The sequence below is a fragment of the Urocampus carinirostris genome, chromosome 3, assembly GCF_059441175.1.
Source record: "Urocampus carinirostris isolate Australia breed hairy pipefish chromosome 3, RoL_Ucar_1.0, whole genome shotgun sequence".
Taxonomy (NCBI): Eukaryota; Metazoa; Chordata; class Actinopteri; order Syngnathiformes; family Syngnathidae; genus Urocampus; species Urocampus carinirostris.
In genome coordinates this window covers 33,360,454-33,382,988 of record NC_142351.1, presented here as the reverse complement: position 1 = coordinate 33,382,988, position 22,535 = coordinate 33,360,454, and the positions used below count along the sequence as shown (strand labels likewise).

Here is a 22,535-nt window from a genome sequence, read left to right as displayed (position 1 = left end):
CAATTTAGTGTTGGGAAGTCAGAGAAATACAGTGAGTAGAATGTACAGTTGGGGAGAAGTTTCAACTACAGTTCGCACCTGCAAATTCCTGTAGCAGACTCTCAAGTTAACCCTATGAAAAAAAACTTTAACACGTATAAGGAGACAAGAGAAGAAAGACTGGATAATGAAAAAAAAGCTATTTCTCGAATCTTAAGACAAGGAATTTTGACAAAGCGTACCATAGCGCTTCATTGCAACCATGGAGGTGGAGACCAGGAGAGACTAGATTACTTGCTATGTTAAAACTGTTGGCAGCGCTCAGCATGAAGCCAAATGGATTTAGGATGTCGATTTCAAGACATTACTTCACACTGGAGGTTTTTTTCCAGCGAAAATCCCGAAAAAGGGCAAGGTTTTGGCATGGACGGACGTGACGTGTGCCCACTAATATTGAACTATTCTTGTTTTTTTTTCCCACCAACATTATTTGCCCACATAAAAGGAAATTGATCAAAGCAGCGCAGAAAGGGCTGAATCACGTTCTCTCTTGAAGCACTGACACGTAATGTATTGGCAGTGCCGTTCCCTCATTTCAAATGAGACTTATGTTTGGGTATGATTTGGTCCCCACTGATATCATCCCCAAAACTACGCCCTTGGTGCTGTTCATGCCGAATATTGCTGTCTATCATCCTGCTTTGTGACTTCAACGTCAGTAAACAATCATTGTTTGCATCACAGAATTGATCGGAGCGGAGAGTTACTTGCTTCTACTTTAAAAAGATGTCTATTGAACAACATGTGAATTAATTCACATAATGTTCAATGTAAAAAAACAAATTATATATATATATATATATATATATATATATAGGCGGCAATTCTGATTAAAATACAATGACTTGATACTCTCAATCCGATTGAGTTTTATTAGCGCAAATTTATGTTGTATAAATGTATTTCTCAATCAAGTGAACTATTTTTTGTGACTCAACTACAAACTAATACCAGTGAAAGTTACTTAACTCTAGGTAGATGTTTATTCTATTACATCACAGATATACAGTACTTACTTTGGAAAAACTGAATCAATTTGCTTTCCTGCATGTTCCCATTAGCTGGAATTAGTGTGAGCACCTTTTCACTTGCCAGCAGCGAATCCCAGCAACATCACTTTCATTTATACTTTCTTTGGACGTTGTCATTGGGTACTAGCTTAGAAAGAACCAGCTGGTTGTTTTTGTATGTTTACATATGCACGACTTTTCCGTAGAAACAGCACAAATTAACAGAGCTACCCTTAAACCAACGCTAAAGGCTCAACAAAGTGCCCTACCCACTTTGTCCTTAGTCTAGTCTCCTTGTTCCATCCGTCGAGCGAGTTTCATTTGCCTTAATATGAATTCTGACATAACATTGTAGTCACAAAATGCTCACTGGAGATTTGTCTGTCACTAAGCATCCTGAAATATGTTTTGGTATTAAACAGTGACCACTGGGCTAAACTGTAAGCAGAACACTCATGGGTTCAATTACGCCGAGTGAAAATAAAACCAGATTCTTTCTGAAAATGTTTTATTACATAACTTCTGACGGTAACCATTTTCTTCCTACTCTTACAATTAGATAGATAGATAGATAGATACTTTATTCATCCCAGAAGGAAAATTCACATTTCCAGCAGCATCCCTGAGCTAAGAACAATACAATAATAAAGCAAAAAGAATACAATATACAAATACCCATTGTGACGTGCAAATGCCCACTGTAGCGTGTTATATAGAATAACTAAATAGTGCTACACAGAATACATATTGCAATAAGATTTGGTAATATGCAATGTAGGTGGTGTGGTTTACTGTGGGCTTTTACTCTGCCGGGTAGAGTTAAAGAGCCTCATGGCATGAGGAAGAAAAGATCTCTTCAGTCTGTCCGTAGTACAAGACAGTGACAGCAGTCTGTCGCTGAAACTGCTCTTTTGTCTGGAGATAATGCTGTGTAGTGGGTGCGATGGATTGTCCATGATTGACCGCAGCTTTTCCAGTGCCGTCTCTCAGCTACTGTTGTCAGGCTGTCCAGTTTTGTGCCCACAACAGAGCTCGCTTTCCTAGCCAGTTTATTGAGACGAGAGGCATCCTTCTTCTTGACGCTGCCTCCCCAACACGCTGTCGCATAGAAGAGGGCGCTTGCCACAACTGTCTCATAGAATATTTTCAGGAGCTTTTTGCAGATTTTGAAGGAGGCCAGCCTTCTGAGGAAGTAAAGTCGGCTTTGCCCTTTCCTACATAGAGCTTCTGTGTTGGCAGTCCAGTCCAGTTTGTTGTCCAGCTGCACACCCAGGTATTTGTAGGTCTGGACAAATTCTACACATTCTCCTTTAATGGAACCGGGTTCTGGTTCTCCTGAAGTCCACCACCATCTCCCTGGTCTTGGTGGTGTTCAGGTGCAGGTGGTTTGCGTCGCTCCATCGGACAAAGTCCTGAATCAATTTCCTGTGCTTCTCCTCCTGCCCATTTCTGATACATCCCACGATCGCAGCGTTGTCGGCCAACTTTTGCACATGGCAGGACTCAGAGTTGTACTTAAAGTCCGATGTATATAGAGTGAATAGGAACGGAGAGAGCACGGTCCCCTGCGGAGATCCTGTGCTGCTAACCACAGTGTCCAATGTACAGCCCCCCCTGTTTCACATACTGGGGTCTGCCTGTCAGGTAGTCAGTAATCCATTCTACAAGGTGTGAGCTAACTCCCATCTCTGTCAGTTTCTTACTCAGTAGCAGAGGCTGTATGGTATTGAAGGCACTGGAGAAGTCCAAAAATGTAATCCTCACAGCCCCCTTAGCCCTATCCAGGTGAGAGAGGGATCGGTGTAACATGTATACTATAGCATCCTCCACTCCCACCTTCTCCTGGTAAGCAAATTGCAGTGGGTCGATGGCGTGTGACGGACCTGTAGCCTCAGGTTGTGCAGCAGCAACCACTCCATGGTTTTCATCACATGTGATGTCATGGCGACCGGCCTGAAGTCATTGAGTTCCTCAGGTCTTGATTTCTTTGGGACTGGGATGATGCAGGATGTTTTCCACAGCTGAGGGACCCTCCCCTGTTCAAGGCTTAGGTTGAAGATGCGCTGTAGAGGGTCTCCCAGCTCAGACGCACAGGCTTTCAGCAGTCGGGGGGATACTCCATCTGGACCAGCTGCCTTGCTGGTTCGCAGCCTCCTCAGCTCTCCACACACCTGGGCTGCAGTTATTTTTAGTGGGGGGATGTCTTCCATGCTAGTGTCAGGAGGGGGAGGGGGAAGGACAGCTGCTGTACTCAGGGGTGAGGATGAGGCGGAGTGGTCAAACCTGTTGAAAAAGTTGTTCAACTGGTTGACTCGCCCCACATCTACATCCACAGCCACACCCTGCTTGGTGCTGCAGCCAGTAATTATTTTCATCCCTTCCCACACCTCCTTCATGTTGTTGTTCTGCAGCTTTTTCTCCAACTTCCTCCTGTACTGCTCCTTCCCTTTCCGGAGCTGGACTTTGAGCTCCTTCTGTACTCCTGCTGATCACCATTTTTAAAGGCCCTCTTCTTTTGGTTCAGAAGGCACTTGATGTAGCTCGTAATCCAGGGCTTGTTGTTGGCATAGCAGCGTACAGTCTTTATAGGAACAACATTGTCCATGCAGAAGTTAATGTAGTCAGTAGTGCAGTTTGCCATCTCCTCAATGTCCCAACTGCTGGACCCTAGCAGGACATCCCAGTCCGTACGTCCAAAGCAGTCTCTCAGAGCCTGCTCTGCCTCGGTGGACCATTTTCTAAAAGAGCGTGTGGTTGTTGGTAGCCTCCTCACTTTTGGTTTGTACTGTGGTTTAAGCAGAATGAGGTTGTGGTGTCCTTTTCCAAGGGCAGGCAGTGGTTTTGCACTGTATGCATTTTTGATATTTGCATACAGAAGGTCAATAGTCCTATTTCCCCTGGTCTTGCAGTCCACATACTGGACGAAAGAGGGCAGTGTCTTATCAAGAGTCACGTGGTTGAAGTCCCCAGAGATTAACATTGCAGCCTCCGGGTGTTGTGTTTGTAGCTTTGCCACCGCGGAGTGGATGACGTCACACGCTACTTCCGCATCAGCGCGCGGTGGGATGTAAACAATGACAGCAATGGCGTGTCCAAACTCTCTGGGCATGTAATAGGGACGCAGACTTACGGCCAAAAGTTCGACATCACGGCAGCAGATAGAAAACTTTGTTTTTACATGCCCGGGGTTACACCACCTCGTGTTCACGTAGATAGCCAGTCCCCCTCCTTTGCGCTTCCCACTGACTTTTGTGCCTCTGTCAGCCCGAACAGCGCAGAAGCCGGTTAGCGCGATGTTAGCGTCCGGGATGCTAGACGTGAGCCACGTTTCCGTAAAGCAAAGCAAGCTGCCCTCCCTGTATGCTTTGATGTCTTTCACAAGCACAGCCAGTTCGTCGATCTTATTTGGTAGGGAGTTGACATTCCCCATGATTATGGACGGTACCGTGGGCTTATACCGCCGCTAGCCGCTTAGCCTTTACCTTAGCACCGGCTCTGCACCCCCGGTAGGGTCGCCTCACCTCGTTAGGTAAAAGGGGGACCGCGCCGGCTCGAGAATTCTTCAGGTCGAGGAGTTGATTTCTTGAATGTACGCATTTTTGCGCGATAAAACCCATATCCATAGGATAGAAAGTAATCCAAAGTGCTACAAGTGTTGCAAGGCAGCCACTGAAAAAGTAAGCAAAAAAACAAAAACAATAAATCACAAAAGTAGCGAAAATAACACGGGAGCTGCTGGAGTGGCTGCCATTCGCGACGGCACTTGTGGGGTCAAGTTTTATTCTTGAATCTTTAATTTATATCCAGAAACCATAAATGTATTTGTTCAGTTTCAATCAACTTTTTAGTATACAGTAGTCTTAGACAGTACAATGACTAAGCCCTTTTTACATATACAGTATTTTGTGTGGTATATTTCTTCAGAACACATTTTTAGTTTAGATTACTACTACTGTGCAACCAGGTGAATTATGTTAGTTACGTTTGCATTCACTTTCATCTCCTTGATATTCCAAACACCTTCTTTCTTATGACTGGCCATATATGCTTCTTCTGACCACTCAGAAACTCTAACTAGTTTCTCCATTGTGTGTGCTTTCACTAACTGGCAAGCCTTAGCTGACTGGCAGACTCTGACATACCCCAACCAATGTTCCCTCTAATTTTCCACGGGTCTGAGCGTTCACACAAAGTCGGTGAGCAACGCTTGAAACAACAGTGAGCAACCATAATCCCAAGTGTGGCAAGATAAATAATTATCAAACATGTCCAAAACTTGACATCAAGTTACATTTTGCGGAGTTTTCGGCAATGCAAAATTATTTTTCTCTTTTGAATGAATTGACTCGTGTACTATTGCAAAGGTTGTACAGCCTACAAACATCGTTTGTTCTTACAATTCTTTCACAAGATATCCATTTCTTTTTTTTTTCCCTGATATATTTTGTCGCATAATATTAACATTTTTGGGGGCTTATTTAGTCGGTTGCAAGATACAGAACTGTACTTAGTCACATTTTTAGTGGAAGTACAATGTTGGCAACAAGATTCACTTGATACAATTGGAAATTATTTGAATGCAACACAAACTTTTTCTTCTTTTTTTCCGTTGTTTTTTTCTACTTTTTCAAAAGTTCCTTTAAAAAAAAGTCTCATTGTGTTTATTTTTTCGGAGCCATTACTTTTTTCTTTTTGTTCTCCATTTACTTTTTTCCTACGTTTCTTTCTTTTCTTTTTTTTTGGCTTTTCTAAAGTTTTCCTTCTTTTTTTCCCAGCTTTTCACTACTTTTTCATTTTGGTATTTTTTAATTTTTTTGTTCTATTCCCCCCTTCTTTCAAGTCATTTTGTGCATAATTTTACATTATATTTGGTCATTTTGGGATTAAAGAAGCAAAAACAACCTGAAGAGCCGTTTAGGACCCGAAAGAGCCGGTTCCTTTTAGTGAGCCGAGCCGAAGAAGCCGGTTCTCGACGAACTCTACTAGCTTTACTTTTCAACTTCGTTCGACATTGACTTCAAAATACCGCATTTAGGACACAACGTCAGAGGAACCCGTGTATTTTTACCTTTATGCACTGTAACCTTGACTTAAGTCGCTTCTTAATTAGTAATTTTGAGCCCTCATTTTTGTGCGCTGGCTAGATTTTCTTGTGCGCTAAGAATGTGCGAGCAGTGCGCAATTGCGCACGCGCGCAGCTTAGAGGGAACACTGACCCCAACCCTTGTGAAATAACACCTAGGCTAGCTTCCATATTCTTTTGACCCTGTATGGGCTAAGCTGTATCAATATTGGATGGATATCAAAGCTAAACATAATATTTTTGCAATATGGTTTTCATAAGACCTAAGGTTGGACATTGAGCTTGTCCTTTTTTTGCAAAACTGCCAGTAGATATGAACATTGATAGTAATTTAAAACACCAATCCAAAAATTGTTTTTGTAACAATAGTGAACATTAAGAAGAATAGAATCTAAGAATTTACACCATCTACCAAAGTTTGCTTAACTTTTGCTGTTATGATAAGACATTTTTTACTGGTTAATAAAACCATTCTACTAGAACAGTCTGCAGCACAAATTCAAGTCATCAGGAGAGCTTATTATTCTCAACTGTCCAGTGGCCAACCAAAATACATTTTATTGGAGACTGTACTTATACATACTGCACTTTTGACTTTTTGTTACTATTTCCTGAAAAGTGACACTCTTAAACAATGCTTAGTGCACTGGTTGTCATCCATTTTTGGAGAAGTACCCTTTGCAAGATCATTTTCATGTCAATTACTCTAAACCAGCAGAAAAAGTCTTGAGTTTCATTAAATTAGATTTTCTTTTTTTTGGGGGGGGTAAAATGATAAAAATTAGTATTTGGTATTTTAATCAATGGTGTAATAAACAACACTTTAATACATTTGTCATACATATCAAACCATTAATGCTTTTTCATCATATCTTTTTTTTGTGTTTTGTGAAATCACACGTACCTCCATTTGAGAAATCTTTGTTTTGAGCATAGACAGGGCAGGGGTTGGGGTCAAATTCATATTTTTATCAGTAATTCTAAAACGCAGACAAACTTCATGGAGAACCAAATAAATGAATTGTTAACTTTGCTGTTGGGTGTCGTAACTAATTGAATACACAGGGTATATTGTGCAGCCCTGTTTGGCTGACCTCATATGTTGGCAGACTTTCAAGTGTCCTGGTGGCTTCAGATGGTGATGACTGCCAGGTGGTATATGTTACACAGAAAACATTGGCCATTTAATCAGCTAGCAGTTTGCAGCCCTTAAAACCAGTAGCCCAAACAAACATACTGAAAAAAATGAAGCATAATATTATTTATTTTATTTTTCTCTTTTAAGTATTTTATTAAATGTTCATCCTGAATTGCAGCATCTAACCTCGCTGTAAACATTGTTCACTACGTTCTCCTTATCTAGAATTCTCAACCAATTCTTAGTAATTTGAAGGGGACATTTACTATGTGCTTTAACGTATAGAGAAATGTTAACCGTTGGAATCAAAACAATTTTAGTCAAATACATTTTTTTCTTTAATAATTTTAGTACTGTTAGTTTTTCATGTAATTTCATAAGCAGCACATAAAGAACATTTTTGCAAACACCCTACCAAGAATATTGGTAAAATTGCTCCATGTCCAGACTCCTCTCTTCATACAGTAACAACAGCATTCCAATGAGGTCACTTCCACTTTTTCAGTGGTGGGGGCACCGGAGACACTTTGTTCTGCTTGCCTTTTAACCTGCAGGTGACAAAACCAGGAAACACGTTCTGCTCCGGTCTCCCAGTTGGTGATAGTGTTTCGATAATTTTCTACAGCTGACAACCAAACATGCTTGAGGCAACAACAAAAAGGAAAACAGAAACTGTTGCCTGTTTTCCATTCGTTTTATGAAAGTCTTGATGCTTTCACTTACTAATCTATAGTAGAAGTAAAACAATCTACAAGCTTTATAGTGTCAGAGGTCTAACCTGACCTCAGTCATGCCTATTCAGAACAGTTTTAGAATATGTACCAACCAGTTGCTGCAGTAATGTGGTTTTTTTCACATGTTTCTCACATCTAACTATGCAGAAATTGAGTTACTGGTCTATGCGCTTCTTAAAAACTGAAATCTCTGGGTTTGATTTCTTCTGAGTCCAAATGTGCTTGTTAAAAAATGAAAAGTAATCGTGTTTGATTTAAAATGATTCAAAATGTTGTACTAATTTGCATGCCCTCTCAAACTGTTGCGATGTGTGGGTAGTGTGTGTTTGTTTTTGAGATTTGATAATTTTTTTGTAAAATATTTGATCCAATTTTGCATTTTGTAATCTTCACTGTAGAACATTTGGGCATGCCTTATTTCTTAATCTTCCTTTCAGGTGGCAGTCTGAATATTTTGCTTGGTAAGGAAATAAAATAACTATGATGTAAAAAATGTAGGCATATAATCAGTCAAGGTTGTGGAATTGAAAAAACCTGTGTGGTCCTTATCAACATCAAAGTTGCTAATCCCTGATCATCATGTCCAAATATGTATCCGTCAATTCAAAAACACTGCTCTCTTTACACGAGAATAATGGTACGCACTCAAACGTCTGCCAGACGATCTTGAAAGGAAATATATATCGGCATTATTAAGCGTGTTCTGAAGCAATATCTGTACGGTACATCTGAAATACCCATATTCGTTTCTGAACTCTGCATTTCCTGTACCCCCGTGCTAGATCTATCCAGCAACAAGTGGATTTTTTTTTTTAAGTTAAGGTCGATTATGTGTTTTACTGATATTTATTTTTGTATCTTATTTTAAATAGATTTATTGTTGTGGATATGTTATTAAGTTACCACTCAGTAATCTTTCTCAGGAAATATAGACTATAACTCAACATATACAGGACTGTCCCAGGACATTGTAATATTGTGACAGTTTTTTTATTTTCTGTATTACAACAACAAAAAAATCATACATTTGGGACTTTGGAAGTATTGCAAGTCTCATATTGTTGCTGATTATAGAAAAAACTCAACATATCATGAGGGCTGTAAGCTATAATCAATAATAATCATTGTCATCATAATCATTCATTTGTAATAATATAAGGCTTGCAATATTTCAGTTGATTTGTTGTCAACTCAGAATGTATGAAATTTTGGTTTTCTAAGTACATTCGAGAAAATAAACGACTTTATCAAAATATTCTAGTTTTGTGAGACAGTCCTGTGTAATGGTAAATAGGTGTATTAGGTGATGCTCAAATGTCTGTAATTTGAAATAAACTAATTAATTCTAAATATGTCTATTCAAAAACCAGTATTTGTAGCTGGTCTGTGTCGATTTTATTTGTTTTGCTCTCTCAAGTCCATTATCTTGTCAGTGATCATTAGTTTTCTGAATTTAAGCGAAAGATGCACATGCTTGTAATCCTAACTCATCATAATTTTCTAAATAAGCCTTAGTTAATTATTTGACGTTTTGACTGGACAACCATTGTTCTCACCACTCAAAGCTTTAATGTTTGAGCAAGAGACATTCTTGACCCTCGTCTTGAAGTTTTATCCTAGCTCAAAGGTAAGATGGAAAACATAATGTTTGAGCCTTGTCATATGAAAGCGTTTAGACCGTATGTGTCCTGGAAGCTGGCAGACAAATGGGTTTTAGCTGAGGCACAGTTAAATCTCAAGGGACTATAGGAAAGAAGACTCATATTCACAGTTGTCTTTCCTAATGAAAACCCCATCTAAGCAACTTTAACTTACTATAGCTGCTTCTGTGCTTCAAGACATGTATTCCAAGCTGCTCTTAGAAATATAATTATTTTAGTTATCATTCTAAAATCAACCACACCTGTGAATGATGATCATTTCAGAGCTCAGCATCAAGTGGTTACATTGTACATTGCTTCCAGAGGCAACATTTGGTTTCTATTTAAGTCAATTCCAAGTGTTAATACTAATTGTACCTGCCACACATTTCAATTTGCAGAAACACCTTTCTATCATGTTTAGTGGTCACTTGTTGGCCCAATCCATCATGCAAAACCTTAACTATGTGTCAAAAGTAATTCCTCACAAAAATCCTCAGGTATTCCTGATCGTTCGTCCTCAGGAACTTCACTGCATACCAGCATTTATCTCACGATTCGGTTTACAGACCTATTGGCTGGCCACTCTTGGCTTTTGCCTTTAAGGAAGTACAGTAGAGCTGGCCTTCACAGGAGTCTTTCCAGATGTTCCAGAGTTCAGGGTATTTCAGCAGAATCTGTGATGAAAGATAACACATCTATGAAAAATTTGGCGAATTTCAGTCTTTGTGTTTGTTTCATTAAACTATTATTGACAGAACACTGCCAATAGGCATTGCTCAAGATTCTAGGTAGCCAGTGAATGTTGAGTGTGTTGTGGATTCCAACATTCTTAATCACAATAATTGTAGCATAATTATCCAATTTATTTGTTGGATCTCTCTGTAGTGATAGTTTTCATAACAAACCTTGCATAACAAACCATGTAATACTCTCTGGTATTTTAATAAGCACAGGAATCGGGACTAAATCCTAGATTTTATCAATTTTAATTCCTTTTAACAGCTCCTAATTTCCCAAAGCCAACCTGCAGTCTTATTAATCAAAGAAATTTTAACTATTTAAAGAACAGATCAAATTTAGGCAATCATAGCCATAGTCAATTATTTCAACATTTTTATCTGAAAGGGCATATTTTCAATTTTGTGTAAAATTATATTGTCCGGCGAAGATTGAATGTTCAAAAACACTGACAAATGCTCAGCAAACCCACTGTAATTTCAACATAATAAACTTTCTATGTATTTTTGGATTTCTCTCCTGTTTTTACCACATGAACTTGTCTAAATAGTGATTCAGTGATTCTTCAAGAACTAATTAATGAAGTTACTATTATTTTATATAAAAACACTTAAGTCTGCCATTTGTTTGAAGTTTCCCCATAATTTCTCAATTGATGGAACCTAATTGCATAACACCTCATAAATCATGAGGCAGTTATTTCACTTGCGTTTTCAAAATATGTATCGTACCTGTTCTGTTAATAGGATAAACGGCACGCTGAACAAGGACAATTGAATTTGAAGTCAATACATAATGACGAAATTTGCATTCTTATGTAAAATTAACAACCTTATTAAACGTATTTAAATTTGGTATTAATAGGCAATTTGTATAAGTATATAATAGTATAAGACCTATATATATATATATATATATATATATATATATACAGTATATATATACCGGTAAGTATGAGTTTAAATACGTTTTCAATGACCGTATTTATAAAATTCAAGTGTCTGCTCTTATTTTCCTGCACAAACACATTTGTGGAGATATTTATTGAAAAGCTTTTTTATTTCTTAATTTTCAGTATCAACAATAAACTGCAGCAGCCAGAGGCTGCCTCAGGGGTGCTGGAGTACGCTATGAAACATTTTGGCGAATTGGTATGTGTTCTTCCCTCTAATCCTACAGTTAATTTTACTAATGTTGTTTTGAAGAAGTTTCAATACCACATTTTTTCTGAACGATATCCATATTTTGAGTAATTGTTGATACCAATACCACATAGCAGGAGTATCAATAGACACATTCCCTTTTCTATGCAAAAATATAAAAGATAGTACTGTTTGTATACTAACTGGTATCAGCACAGATGACCGTACATGGTATTGCTACTCACTAATCCCTACCTCCTGGTCTTTTATTAATCTGTGAATATATTCTCTACTCATTAGTCTAATCACTAAATAAATTATGATCAATGTGAATGTTGCAGATGCGCAGCTCTTCAATTATTTCAATCCTTCAATTCTTTATTCAAAATTTACTTAGAAATGATTGCCAGTGTTTAAGTTGTCATATTCACCTTTGACTGATGGACACCACCGTTCATTCTCATAATGGTGTACGTCAAAGCACATCTAACAAGGGCTAAAATCTTGAGGCTACAACAAAAGTCAATCAAAATACAGTTTCTCTACAACAATGAGTCTAAAACGTTCACACTATTCTGATCGCAGATTCCTGGCATTTTTGCTATTTGCTATCCACTGAAAAATGCATCTCTGTTGGTCAGGCCTCATGGTTACTTTTTTAAAGTAATGTAACTGGAAATTATGTACGCCTTGTCACTAGACAGACAGAAAATGGCAAAATAACCACAATCTGAGAGGAATAAAAAAAGATACATATGGTACACAACAATAATTCAAATGCCATATTATACTGGTGGGGACCCATACAACATATTAATTTCAGGAAATCCTTCCGGTTGACCTCCGCTTTAAATCACCACAGTGGGTGGTCCAGTGTCAACTCACACCTTTTGCAGGGGTATCCTTGGTCATTCCAGCCGCTTACCCACAGAACACCTTGTTCTAAAAATGCAGCATGTGAGAAAATCATTTACTTGTCTCGCTTGTCTTGGGGTGGAATTTTCCCAGTTGTACGGAGAATAAAAATGATTGAATACGCATTACACACACACTACCAAATTAACCTTGACTTTTACTGAAAACATGTGTATTACCTCATGATGCATATTTTTGTTCATGTACATGCTAGGTTGATTTGGTTATTGTTTAAAAAAAACACATTCACACAATGTTGTATAGTCTACTCCAGGTAGCTTTTCGGAAGTTACAATGGCGTCCTAATCCATGGATTTAAATGAACAAACAATTAGAGGTAAAAGCTCCAATTGAGATCCCCAAAAATTATACAAATTTTTTTAAAGCCAAATTTGTATATTGTTTTTCAATGCATGCTTTAAGAAAAAAAAGTACATTTGAAGCGACACAGAGAATCTAAAAAATTAATCTATTCAAACAAAGCTGTTTTGTGTCCTCTTTTTAAAAGGAAATCCAAGCCACTTGGTATGAAAAGCTCCATGAGTGGGAAGATGCTCTGGTGGCATATGACAAGAAAATTGACATGAACAAAGAGGATCCAGAGCTCATTCTAGGCAGAATGCGCTGCTTAGAAGCCCTGGGAGAATGGTATGTTATTTATAACTTGTATTTTGAAATCTGAGGTGCCATTATCTCACTACTCTGGCATTTTAACCGAGCACATAAACACTAATGGTAGATTCGTCAATTATGTCTAGTAATGACTGCTATTTTATTTCAATTAGTTGTTTTTTTTAGTCCTGCGTATGACAGCGAGGAAGTCGATGTGTTCTGCATTAGTAGACTTTTCCAAATCTGTCCTGACAAAATTCCCTTTGATGGGGGTAAAAACAATAAAACAAGGTAAATATTCCTTTGACTTGACTGAAGTAATTCAATCCAGAAAGAGTGAACAGCCAGCCAACACTGCTTGGAGGTGAAGCCACTCTGAAAGCTTCCCATAGCGGCGTTTTGCCCCCAGAGAGCATTCTTAGGGAAAAAGATGGTCATGTCAAAGAGTTCCAAACGCTCTATGTAGACAGTCATTGAAATTCTGACACTGAACAGATGAGCTGTTACATCACCTTATGTAACTGTTCAGTGTTATTTTTGTCAATTGTTTCTTTTTGGGGTAAAAGATATGATATTTATCTTGCAAGAAAATGATTTTTCTAATGTTACTTTAATTATGTGTGGAGCCAGTAGGTGAACGTGCATATGTGTTCACTGTATAGTCTGAAGATTATATAACATTTGACAAGGTCTTGAGACAATTAAGATAAAATTATTGAGAACACTGAGTTGCATGTCTGGGTAAGGGATATCATTTTTATATCCTCACTATTCAATCCAAAACCTGAATCCAACATCATGTTTACAGTCTCGGTAAAATTTATATTTGTAATCCTTCGCACTCAATCCAAATGTATCAACACCAAATGGTGTGACAATCTGTCACTCTAATTTGTTCTTAGTTGTTGGAACAATTAGTAAATGTGTTAAATCCAAACAAACAAGGAGATAACACGTTCATGTTTGTTTTATCAAATTCATGATTTTGGAGTGGCCATGCCCCCTTCCAGGATGACCAGGTAAAAATGGATGATGCACGGGCATCAAGAGACAATCTACAGACATCATCAACATTAATTATAGTTAATAACAGAGTCAACATCATTCGTAAGCTATTAAATAAAAGCAGAGGTGGGTAAGAACGTGTTACATTTACTGCGTTCCATTGGGTATGTTTTGGGACATTTTGTACTTCTGGGAGTATTTTTAAGTCACTATACTTGTGTGAATTTGAGAAGAAGAAACGGTACTCTTACTCGCTACATTAGGCTAAATTTACGCTGTTACTTAGTAACTTTAATCCCCTCCACGTAAGCAAGAGCATTTCTCCGAGTCCTTTGCTTTTTTTCTCCCCGGTGAGAGCCACTGTGCCGCCCAAGCCCCGCCCCTTTCATAAAATCATCAGAATTCATCAGTCAACAATAAAGTGCATTTAATTCAAAAATAAGATAAAATAATCAAGTTAATTAAATTATTTTAATAAACAATTGAATTATAACAGTATAAATCAAAGAAATAAATGAAGCACAATTAGCACCATAAGCCCCAGTACTACTTTTAACAGGCTCTGCAGGCAGAACAAGAAGCTAGCACTGGGGTCGGCAACCCAAAATGTTTATAGTGTTGTATCGGCCCCCAAAAAAAAATTCGGGAGCTGCAAAAAAAAACCTTATATATGCCCCAAAATGAACGCAACACATGCTGTGTGTTTCAATATTAGCCTAGTGTCAACATAACTAAGTTGGATGCAGCACATCCTGTGAAGAATGACGTTACTACTCTGTTGTAAGATACTACCGCAAGTTTATTAATGAATTACGGAATATTCAACAAAAGTGCATAATGTGCCCCTTTGATGGCCAACAAAAAGAGTGCAATAAAACGTAGCATGCATTTATAAAAAATAAAATAGCAACCTTTCTAAGAGGTTACGTACATAAGATCGCATTAATACAGTTAAAGTTTAATTTCTTTTGAGTCATTTTAAAACAGCCACCTGCTTGGCATGTGACGCTGGCCCTCATATGCGGCTCCTTATAAAGGTTTCTTCATTTACTCATTCTGAGGTTTTTGAGTTTTTCCTTGGCCTCATGTAGGTTTTGGATCAGGGTATGGTGTAATGGTAGTCTGTAGTCTGTACAGTCCTTTGAGACTTCTTGTGATGTAGGGCTATACAAATAAACATGACTTGACTTGACTTTAACTCCATTTAGCAAAATAATGAATGACATGCATCAGAAAAAAGGTGTTATTTTACTTCACACACTTTACTTCACTCATTTTATTGTACATTTTAGCCAATGAATAACACAAACTCAGACACTTCCTGGCCTACACTATTTTACAATGTTTCTCAGCTGCATATAGTCGTATCTTGAACTCATTATGCAGCACCTTGATGTACAATATGTCTAGTCAAGTCATGTTTATTTGTATAGTCCTTGATCACAAAAAGTCTCAAAAGACTGCACTGACTTCCATTGTACCTAATGAGGGCTAGGAAAAAATCAAAAACCTCAAAAAGAATGAAAATGAAGAAACCTTGAGAAGAGGCCGCACATGAGTCAATGCCCTTTCCAGAATGACCGGGCTGCAATGGATGTTGCAAGGGCATCAACAGACGATACACAGACTTCATCAACATGAAAAATAGGAAATAACAGAATGTCCAGTTGACAGTTTCTTGACCGATGCAGCAGGTTTTAGATCAGAGGTCTCCAACCCTTTTCAAGCCGAGAGCCACTTTTTCTTACGAACTGGCTCAAAGGGCACCCAGTTTGATATGCATTTCTACAATTCCAACTTGCTATGTTATTTCTACCGTAACATTCGGATTATAGAGCGAACCTGATTATAAGCCACACCCAGTACATTTTTAAAGGAAAAAACATTTTCTACATTCATAAGCCGCACCCGACTATAAGCCGCATGTGCCCACATTGAAACATGACATTTTTACAATTTTATTAGAAATTAAATCCTTTATTCGTGTCTATCTTAGCGGGCTAGGTGCTGTGTCACTTGCTGTCTGCAATAAACTGGTGCGCTACTAAAATTTTATTTCAATCAACATAAATATTTCATTTCGGGACTTTGACTTTCATTATGATTGGCCATTGCCCTTTTCCCTGACCTTTTAATAAAGTTTCGTACAAATTTAATTATTCATTTTGTTTTGGATTAATCTGATAAACTAGCCCGTGGTAATGTGGTTCTTGTGATATTGGATACTGTACTTTACATTACTGAAGCCTATTTTTTTGCTACAACTATTTAAAGCGTAGCGTTTTTTTCCCCTCTCCATTTTCCAAATTACGTGACTTTGGAGCTATTATAGATGTTAAGCATCTATTGTGTTTTTGTATATGCTCACTTGTAGTCCATTCTGATTTTGATGTTTTTTAAAGGGGTCAGTTGCACCAGCAGTGCTGTGAGGAGTGGACTCTTGTCAGTGAAGAAACGCAGGCCAAGATGGCTCGTATGGCTGCGGCAGCCGCTTGGGGTCTAGGTAACTAATCACATCCACATAAAAAAATGAGCAGTTTTGTATACCTTATGCATTTAAAGTCGTAAATATTTTAACATGGGTTACTTGATGATGCGATGAAATATATAACGTACCTCTACTTACGAGCTTAATTCCTTACAGGATCTTGCTCGTATCTCGAATCGCTCATGCAACGAGCACATTTTTCAGATATAAAATGATAAATCACAAATTGGTCCGCTCCTGTCCTCCCAAAAGCATCCAAGTCAACAGCTGTTAAACACATCCTTCTGATCACTACATCACACATTTAAATAGTAATTAAACACCAAAAATAAATTGATCAGATAATAAATTAAAGGGGAGTTTCTTATGAGCACCAACAAATGTTACACATTTGTGTGTGTGCTGCAGAGGGTGGATAGTGACAGAGATCGCATACCTCTCAACTTGTGTCTTCCCTGTATCTTATTCTTTTTGGGATCATTTAACATTGTCTACATCGTATAAGAATTTTTATACGGAGGTGAAGAATTTGAAAAAAGACCAATCTCAACTTGCCCATTTTGGCTCTAATCCCGACTGTCCGTGTCACTTGTAGGAAACGGCAATGTCATCTTAGATTGCTTATTATGTCATTTGTGCATTGTAATAAGTGATACTCAAAACTTTGAAACAGAATAGTTATTTCCACAGTGATTTAGGATCTAGTGTGAGTATTGTCACACACACGCCACTGCCCGTCAATGCCAAGATCCAGCACATCTATTAGGAGTTGGATTGCGCCTTACATTGAAAAACAACGGCAACCAGATGATAAAGGTACTGTATCTGTTTCAGACCAGTTTGCTTCTCCTGCTAATAGTTACCATGGAAACCGGTAACATCTGTTTCATGTAAGTGAGCAAACCCCTACCCCAAAAAACAGCATCGCGAGGGATAGGCTCTGCCAGACTGTATTTGCCCAAGATACACAACAAGAAGTGGTGCCCCACTTCTACATGATGTGTCTTGCTGTGAGTAAATAGGTGCCATGTTGTGTTTGTAAGGTTTATTATTGCTTGATAAAGGGGATTAGCAATCATTGTTAAGGAGAGCAATTGGTGGAAGCTGGTGGAAGATATGAGATCAAGAGAATGTTGATGATACGTAAGCACTTACTGTACACAAAATTTTAGCTTTTTTGGCCTGTAGTAGTTTGCATGCGCAAAGTGCAAGCTGATGCTGGCGGTAAACAGTCACAAGTGGTGAGCGATCTCCATTGACAGCTCTTGGGACTGCTCGTTAACTGGATTTTCCTTTGTGAAGGGAGAAAGAATTTTGTTAAGAAAACTTGTATAAGTTATCGTGCTTAGAGGTACACATAAAAAAAGATACCACTCTACTGTTGCTACCACAAATTACATGGTGTGGCCAACAAAACCATTGAATTGATATGAGTGGAGGAAAAAAATTTGCCACTGTCGAAGCGTATCTCTTGAGGTTTGTGGACCGAGGCTTTTCCATGGAGTATTAATAATTTCTGTATGAAGGCTGTCTTGACCACACATAAATTGTAAATAATGTTTGGTCAGCTAAGGTGATCTTATCATCCGGTCTATAAGCCTTTTATGTTGTATTTGATTGTTTCTTTCAGGACACTGGGACAGCATGGAGGAATACACGTGCATGATCCCAAGAGACACACACGATGGGGCCTTCTATAGGGCAGTGCTCGCCCTGCACCAGGACCTGTTCTCATTGGCCCAACAGGTACTTTACCTCATCATGTTTGAAGTAAACCAAATGGAGCGACCTTCCATCCCCCATTTTCTGTACATTGCATTATTGCTGTATTTTTAGAAAATCCAAAAGCTGGCCATGGGAATGCAAAATAGCCTCACCGTTTCTGGAATTTCCATTAGTCTTTTGAGCAAAGTAAACCTCATAGGGTAAACTATTTTGAAGGAACCAAAAAAAAACATCTTGTATTCCAGACTTGATCAAATTCCTCTACTGCCTCGTTCTATTCACAACGGGTTTGGTTAATAATGTGATATCTATGTGGTGATGAAACATTATGTAACTCACTTTTGAAGCATTTAAAATTATGATAATCAGATTTACGGTATTTCCCATACTTAAAGACTCACCAGATTATAAAGCACACACCCCAACAAATAGTCTTGTCATATATTTTTCATACACAAGTAGCACTATAATATAAGGCGCATTAAACTGAGACTTTAAAGTAAGAGCTTTCGAGTGTACGGGTGCATATTAATGCTAAATATGCAAACTCGAATAAAAAACATTGAATGAAATGGTAATTAAACTCAAGTACAGTGGAACCTCGGTTTTCGAACGCCTCTCAGTTCGAACAAATCGGTTCTCGACCCAAAATTTCGAGAAATTCTTGCTTCGCTTTTCATTCAAAAAATCTGAGTTTGAACGCCGGTACGCTAGGGGCAATGCTGAGCGGCGTACGGGTGTAGATTGCCCCCACCCCTCGTAAAGAACTGTTGTCACGTGAGCGCGCACTTCTTTTTGCTTTCGTTTTTAATATCAGTGAACGGAGTGTTTTAACCCCTACTTATGCCTCGGAAGAAGGTCGGTGCAAGCAGCAAAGTTGCTACAGGTGAAAAAAGAAGAGTAGTGCGTACAACTATTGCATTTAAGAAAGAAATAATAGCAAAATATGAAGAAAATGTGCGAGTTTCCCTTCTTTCGAGGGAATAGAGCATGGCTTCTGCAGACCACCACAAAGGTAAGAAATCCTATTCATAAATCTTTTCTTTATCCTTTAATTGCTCACCACTTGTTGTGGAGACCCGGGTGCTAAATGACGTGTAAACGACCTGATTTTTTTATTTTTACACGTTCATGTTAGCGCGAACGTACGATTAGCCTGGGTTAGCTTCATGTTTACGTTCGTGGTAAACATTCAAGTTGTTGGAACGGATTAAAACGATTTTACATTATTTTTAATGGGAAAAACAATTTTCGGTGATCGACCAAATCGGTTTTCGAACAGGGTTCTGGAACGGATTATGGTCGAGAACCGAGGTTCCACTGTAGTTGGTGGGAGCGCTGACCCATTACCACTAGAGTTCGAGTGGTACAGATGACAAACGAGAAGGCATTGGAGTGTGTCTCATCATCGCACTTTTACTCACGGCGCCACAACACTGATATTGGCACAGTGCATTCTGTCTTTCCACTTATTTACCTAATTTGTTTACTTACATACAAAAGCCTGTATATTTTTAGTTGACTGTTTCCTCCATTCTTTAACAGTCATTGTTGAAGAAGTGTAGATATTGTTTACATTTTCACAACGCACTTTATTTGAGAATGGGGAAAACAAAATATTTCAACAAAATACTATACAAGCTTTCTTCATATGCAAACATTTTAAACGGAGAGGTAATTGACGCGTAGGTGAATAAGTGTGGAGACTGTTTAACCTATCAGAATGCACTAAGCAAATCAGTGTTTTGTTTAAAATATTGTGCTAAGGAGATTCCTTGTCGTATATCATTTGTACCACTGTTGGTCAAGTGGTAACGGGTAAGTTCTTTCGTCACCATTACTCCGGTTCGATTCCTGTTGCATACATTGTTTTGCAATTTAGGTCAGCGATGCTCAGCAATTTGATCAACTACTGCTCAAAAATGGTATTACTTTAAAACATTGTATGATAACGCATACCAATAATTACTGTATGCATTTTCAATCTTATCTGCCGTATTCTGTTGTAAGGCGCACCGGGCTATAAATGGCACTTTCTGGACGAATTTGGGTTTTTTAGGAGCGCCTTACAGTTTGGAAAGTACAATACAAATTGCATTGATCCCACCTTGGCTAAAACTTCCCAGTATTCATCAGCTCCTACCTTAATCAAGTGTAACTTAAGATTGTTTTGTAATATGGTCGACAGTAAACCATGCTCTAGTAGTCTTTGATGATACTCCGTATCAGAGTCAAAGTCAGCTTTATTGTCAATTCTGCAGAAAAACAGATAATTGAAATTGTGTTTCTCTCAGCCTTAGGTGTCAAGAAAATAAAAAATACTACACTAGGACCCACTACACTAAGACACACATGTAGACAGCACGTATCAACTATTTGCATGAAGCTTTTAAATTTCTATGATTCTATATGCAATAGTGTTGTATCCTAAATGACAAGACTCCGCTGCAAATGAGAGGAGCTCATTTGAATAGGTTGCCAACAGATCTAATGAAAACAAGCTTGGCCACTGACATGGTAAGCACCTGCTCCTCAGATATCCTGGGATTCTGCCACTTATTTACTTTTTAAATGCAAAGCCCTTAGATGTGCTCTTTGTGCTCCCACTTCCCTCCTTTGAGGCAGAGATTAGATCCAGGTGTGGCCTATGAGATGCAACGTCCGATGAACCAGGAAAGCCGTCATTTGACTTTTACCGACACCAAGACAATCAAAGAGAATATCATTCAATTAAAAGCAGATGGAGCACGGCTCAAAACTGAAATGTTAACATGGGCTTAGTCGAGTCTTTGGATGGGTTTAGTCGAGTCTTTGTATGTAGTACTTCTATTTTTTTTTATTCCTAATGGGCACATTGTTTAGCTGCTAAAACAGACACATTTTCTCATCAGTGTCCGTGAATAGTTTTAGGTTACTATGAGTTTTCTGTTCCAGTAATGATGCATAGAAATAGCAATTCCAGGAAAGCAGTATTCATCCGTTCGTTTTTATTTAATTTGATTTTTTTTTTTTATCAACCTGCGGTCTGATTTCATTCCAATGTTTGTCTTTCCAGAAGTCGATTTGTCCTATACTATTCCCAAATTTCCATTATATGCTAGGCTTCAATGGTACAGTAATGTCATGAACCACATAAGTCCATTGAAGCAAGGAAGAGAAAGGATTAGGTCATACGTATATTTTTTATAACCTAAAACCAGACACTGCATTTATCAGGAGCCGTCTGGACTGCATACGTCCAGTGGGGGCCCCAGTGCAGGAATTCTATGTGAGCCTATAAAGAAAAAACGTCATTGTCACCTCTTGGTAATTTCTCCCCCATAGTTTTTGCTCTTGTTGTACATGCCTGCACAGGTGTTTTGGCACAACTACCTTTTTTTCTTTCCTGTGATATATAATTACTGGTAGTTGCTCTTAAACAGCTGTTTTTCCTGACATTTGACTTCAATAATTTTACCTGTTTTCTATTGAGAACTTCATAAAAGATGACTTGTAAAGAAAACAAATATGTATAAGTTCAAGTGATGACTGATGCTTCAGGCATCAATAGTTTTCGATGACTTGAATGATCTGATTTAAAAGCTGACATTTTTGTATCACTGTTAATTTGTTTTCTTGTTCATAAAGTTCATAACACAGCATCTTTTCTTTATTTATTTTTTTAAACTTTTCACCGGTAGTCACACTCTTGTGCCACTATTGGCTGAGCTGGCTCACAACGATGCATTACGCCAGTGCATTCCGTAATTCTTTGAGAATTTCTCATCAAGCTCTGGTCCAATACGAGCTGCTTTGGATTTGATATTGTGTTTAGTAGCATGATGCAGAATCAGTAGCCAGCAGTAAAAATGTTTCAATGAATTTCAAAGCCCGTTTTTTGATAGCATCAGCCGTGCTTGCTTTTCATTGACTGTGCAGATCTAGGCTTACAGGTCATATTTTATTTGTAAACATACTAGTACAAACCAGCAGGGTACATTTGTTATGAATGAAAGCATCTTTGTCGACATCCAATCTGTAATTGCATTTGATTTGTTTTGCAGTGCATTGACAAAGCTCGAGACCTACTTGATGCCGAACTGACAGCCATGGCTGGAGAAAGCTACAGTCGAGCCTATGGTGTACGATAACCCTCTTTACACAACTTGCCTCACAGGATATTTTCAGAATTCAGGCTCACTAATAAAATTTGGCAGTATAATTCTCTCCATATAGATTTGGTTGGTGAAATAAGTGTTGAACAATAGATTTCCAAATAACACA

General features: G+C 38.3%; 1 protein-coding gene across 1 annotated transcript in view; it reads left to right on the top strand.

The window, feature by feature from the left end:
• The window catches only part of mtor (mechanistic target of rapamycin kinase), a 104,375-nt gene that overhangs the window by 34,615 nt on the left and 47,225 nt on the right, over positions 1-22,535 (top strand). The window contains exons 29-33 of the mRNA XM_088331541.1: positions 11,461-11,536; positions 12,951-13,090; positions 16,462-16,562; positions 18,178-18,293; positions 22,316-22,393. Coding sequence (XP_088187667.1) covers positions 11,461-11,536; positions 12,951-13,090; positions 16,462-16,562; positions 18,178-18,293; positions 22,316-22,393 — 511 coding nt within the window. The remainder of the gene's footprint in view (positions 1-11,460; positions 11,537-12,950; positions 13,091-16,461; positions 16,563-18,177; positions 18,294-22,315; positions 22,394-22,535) is intronic.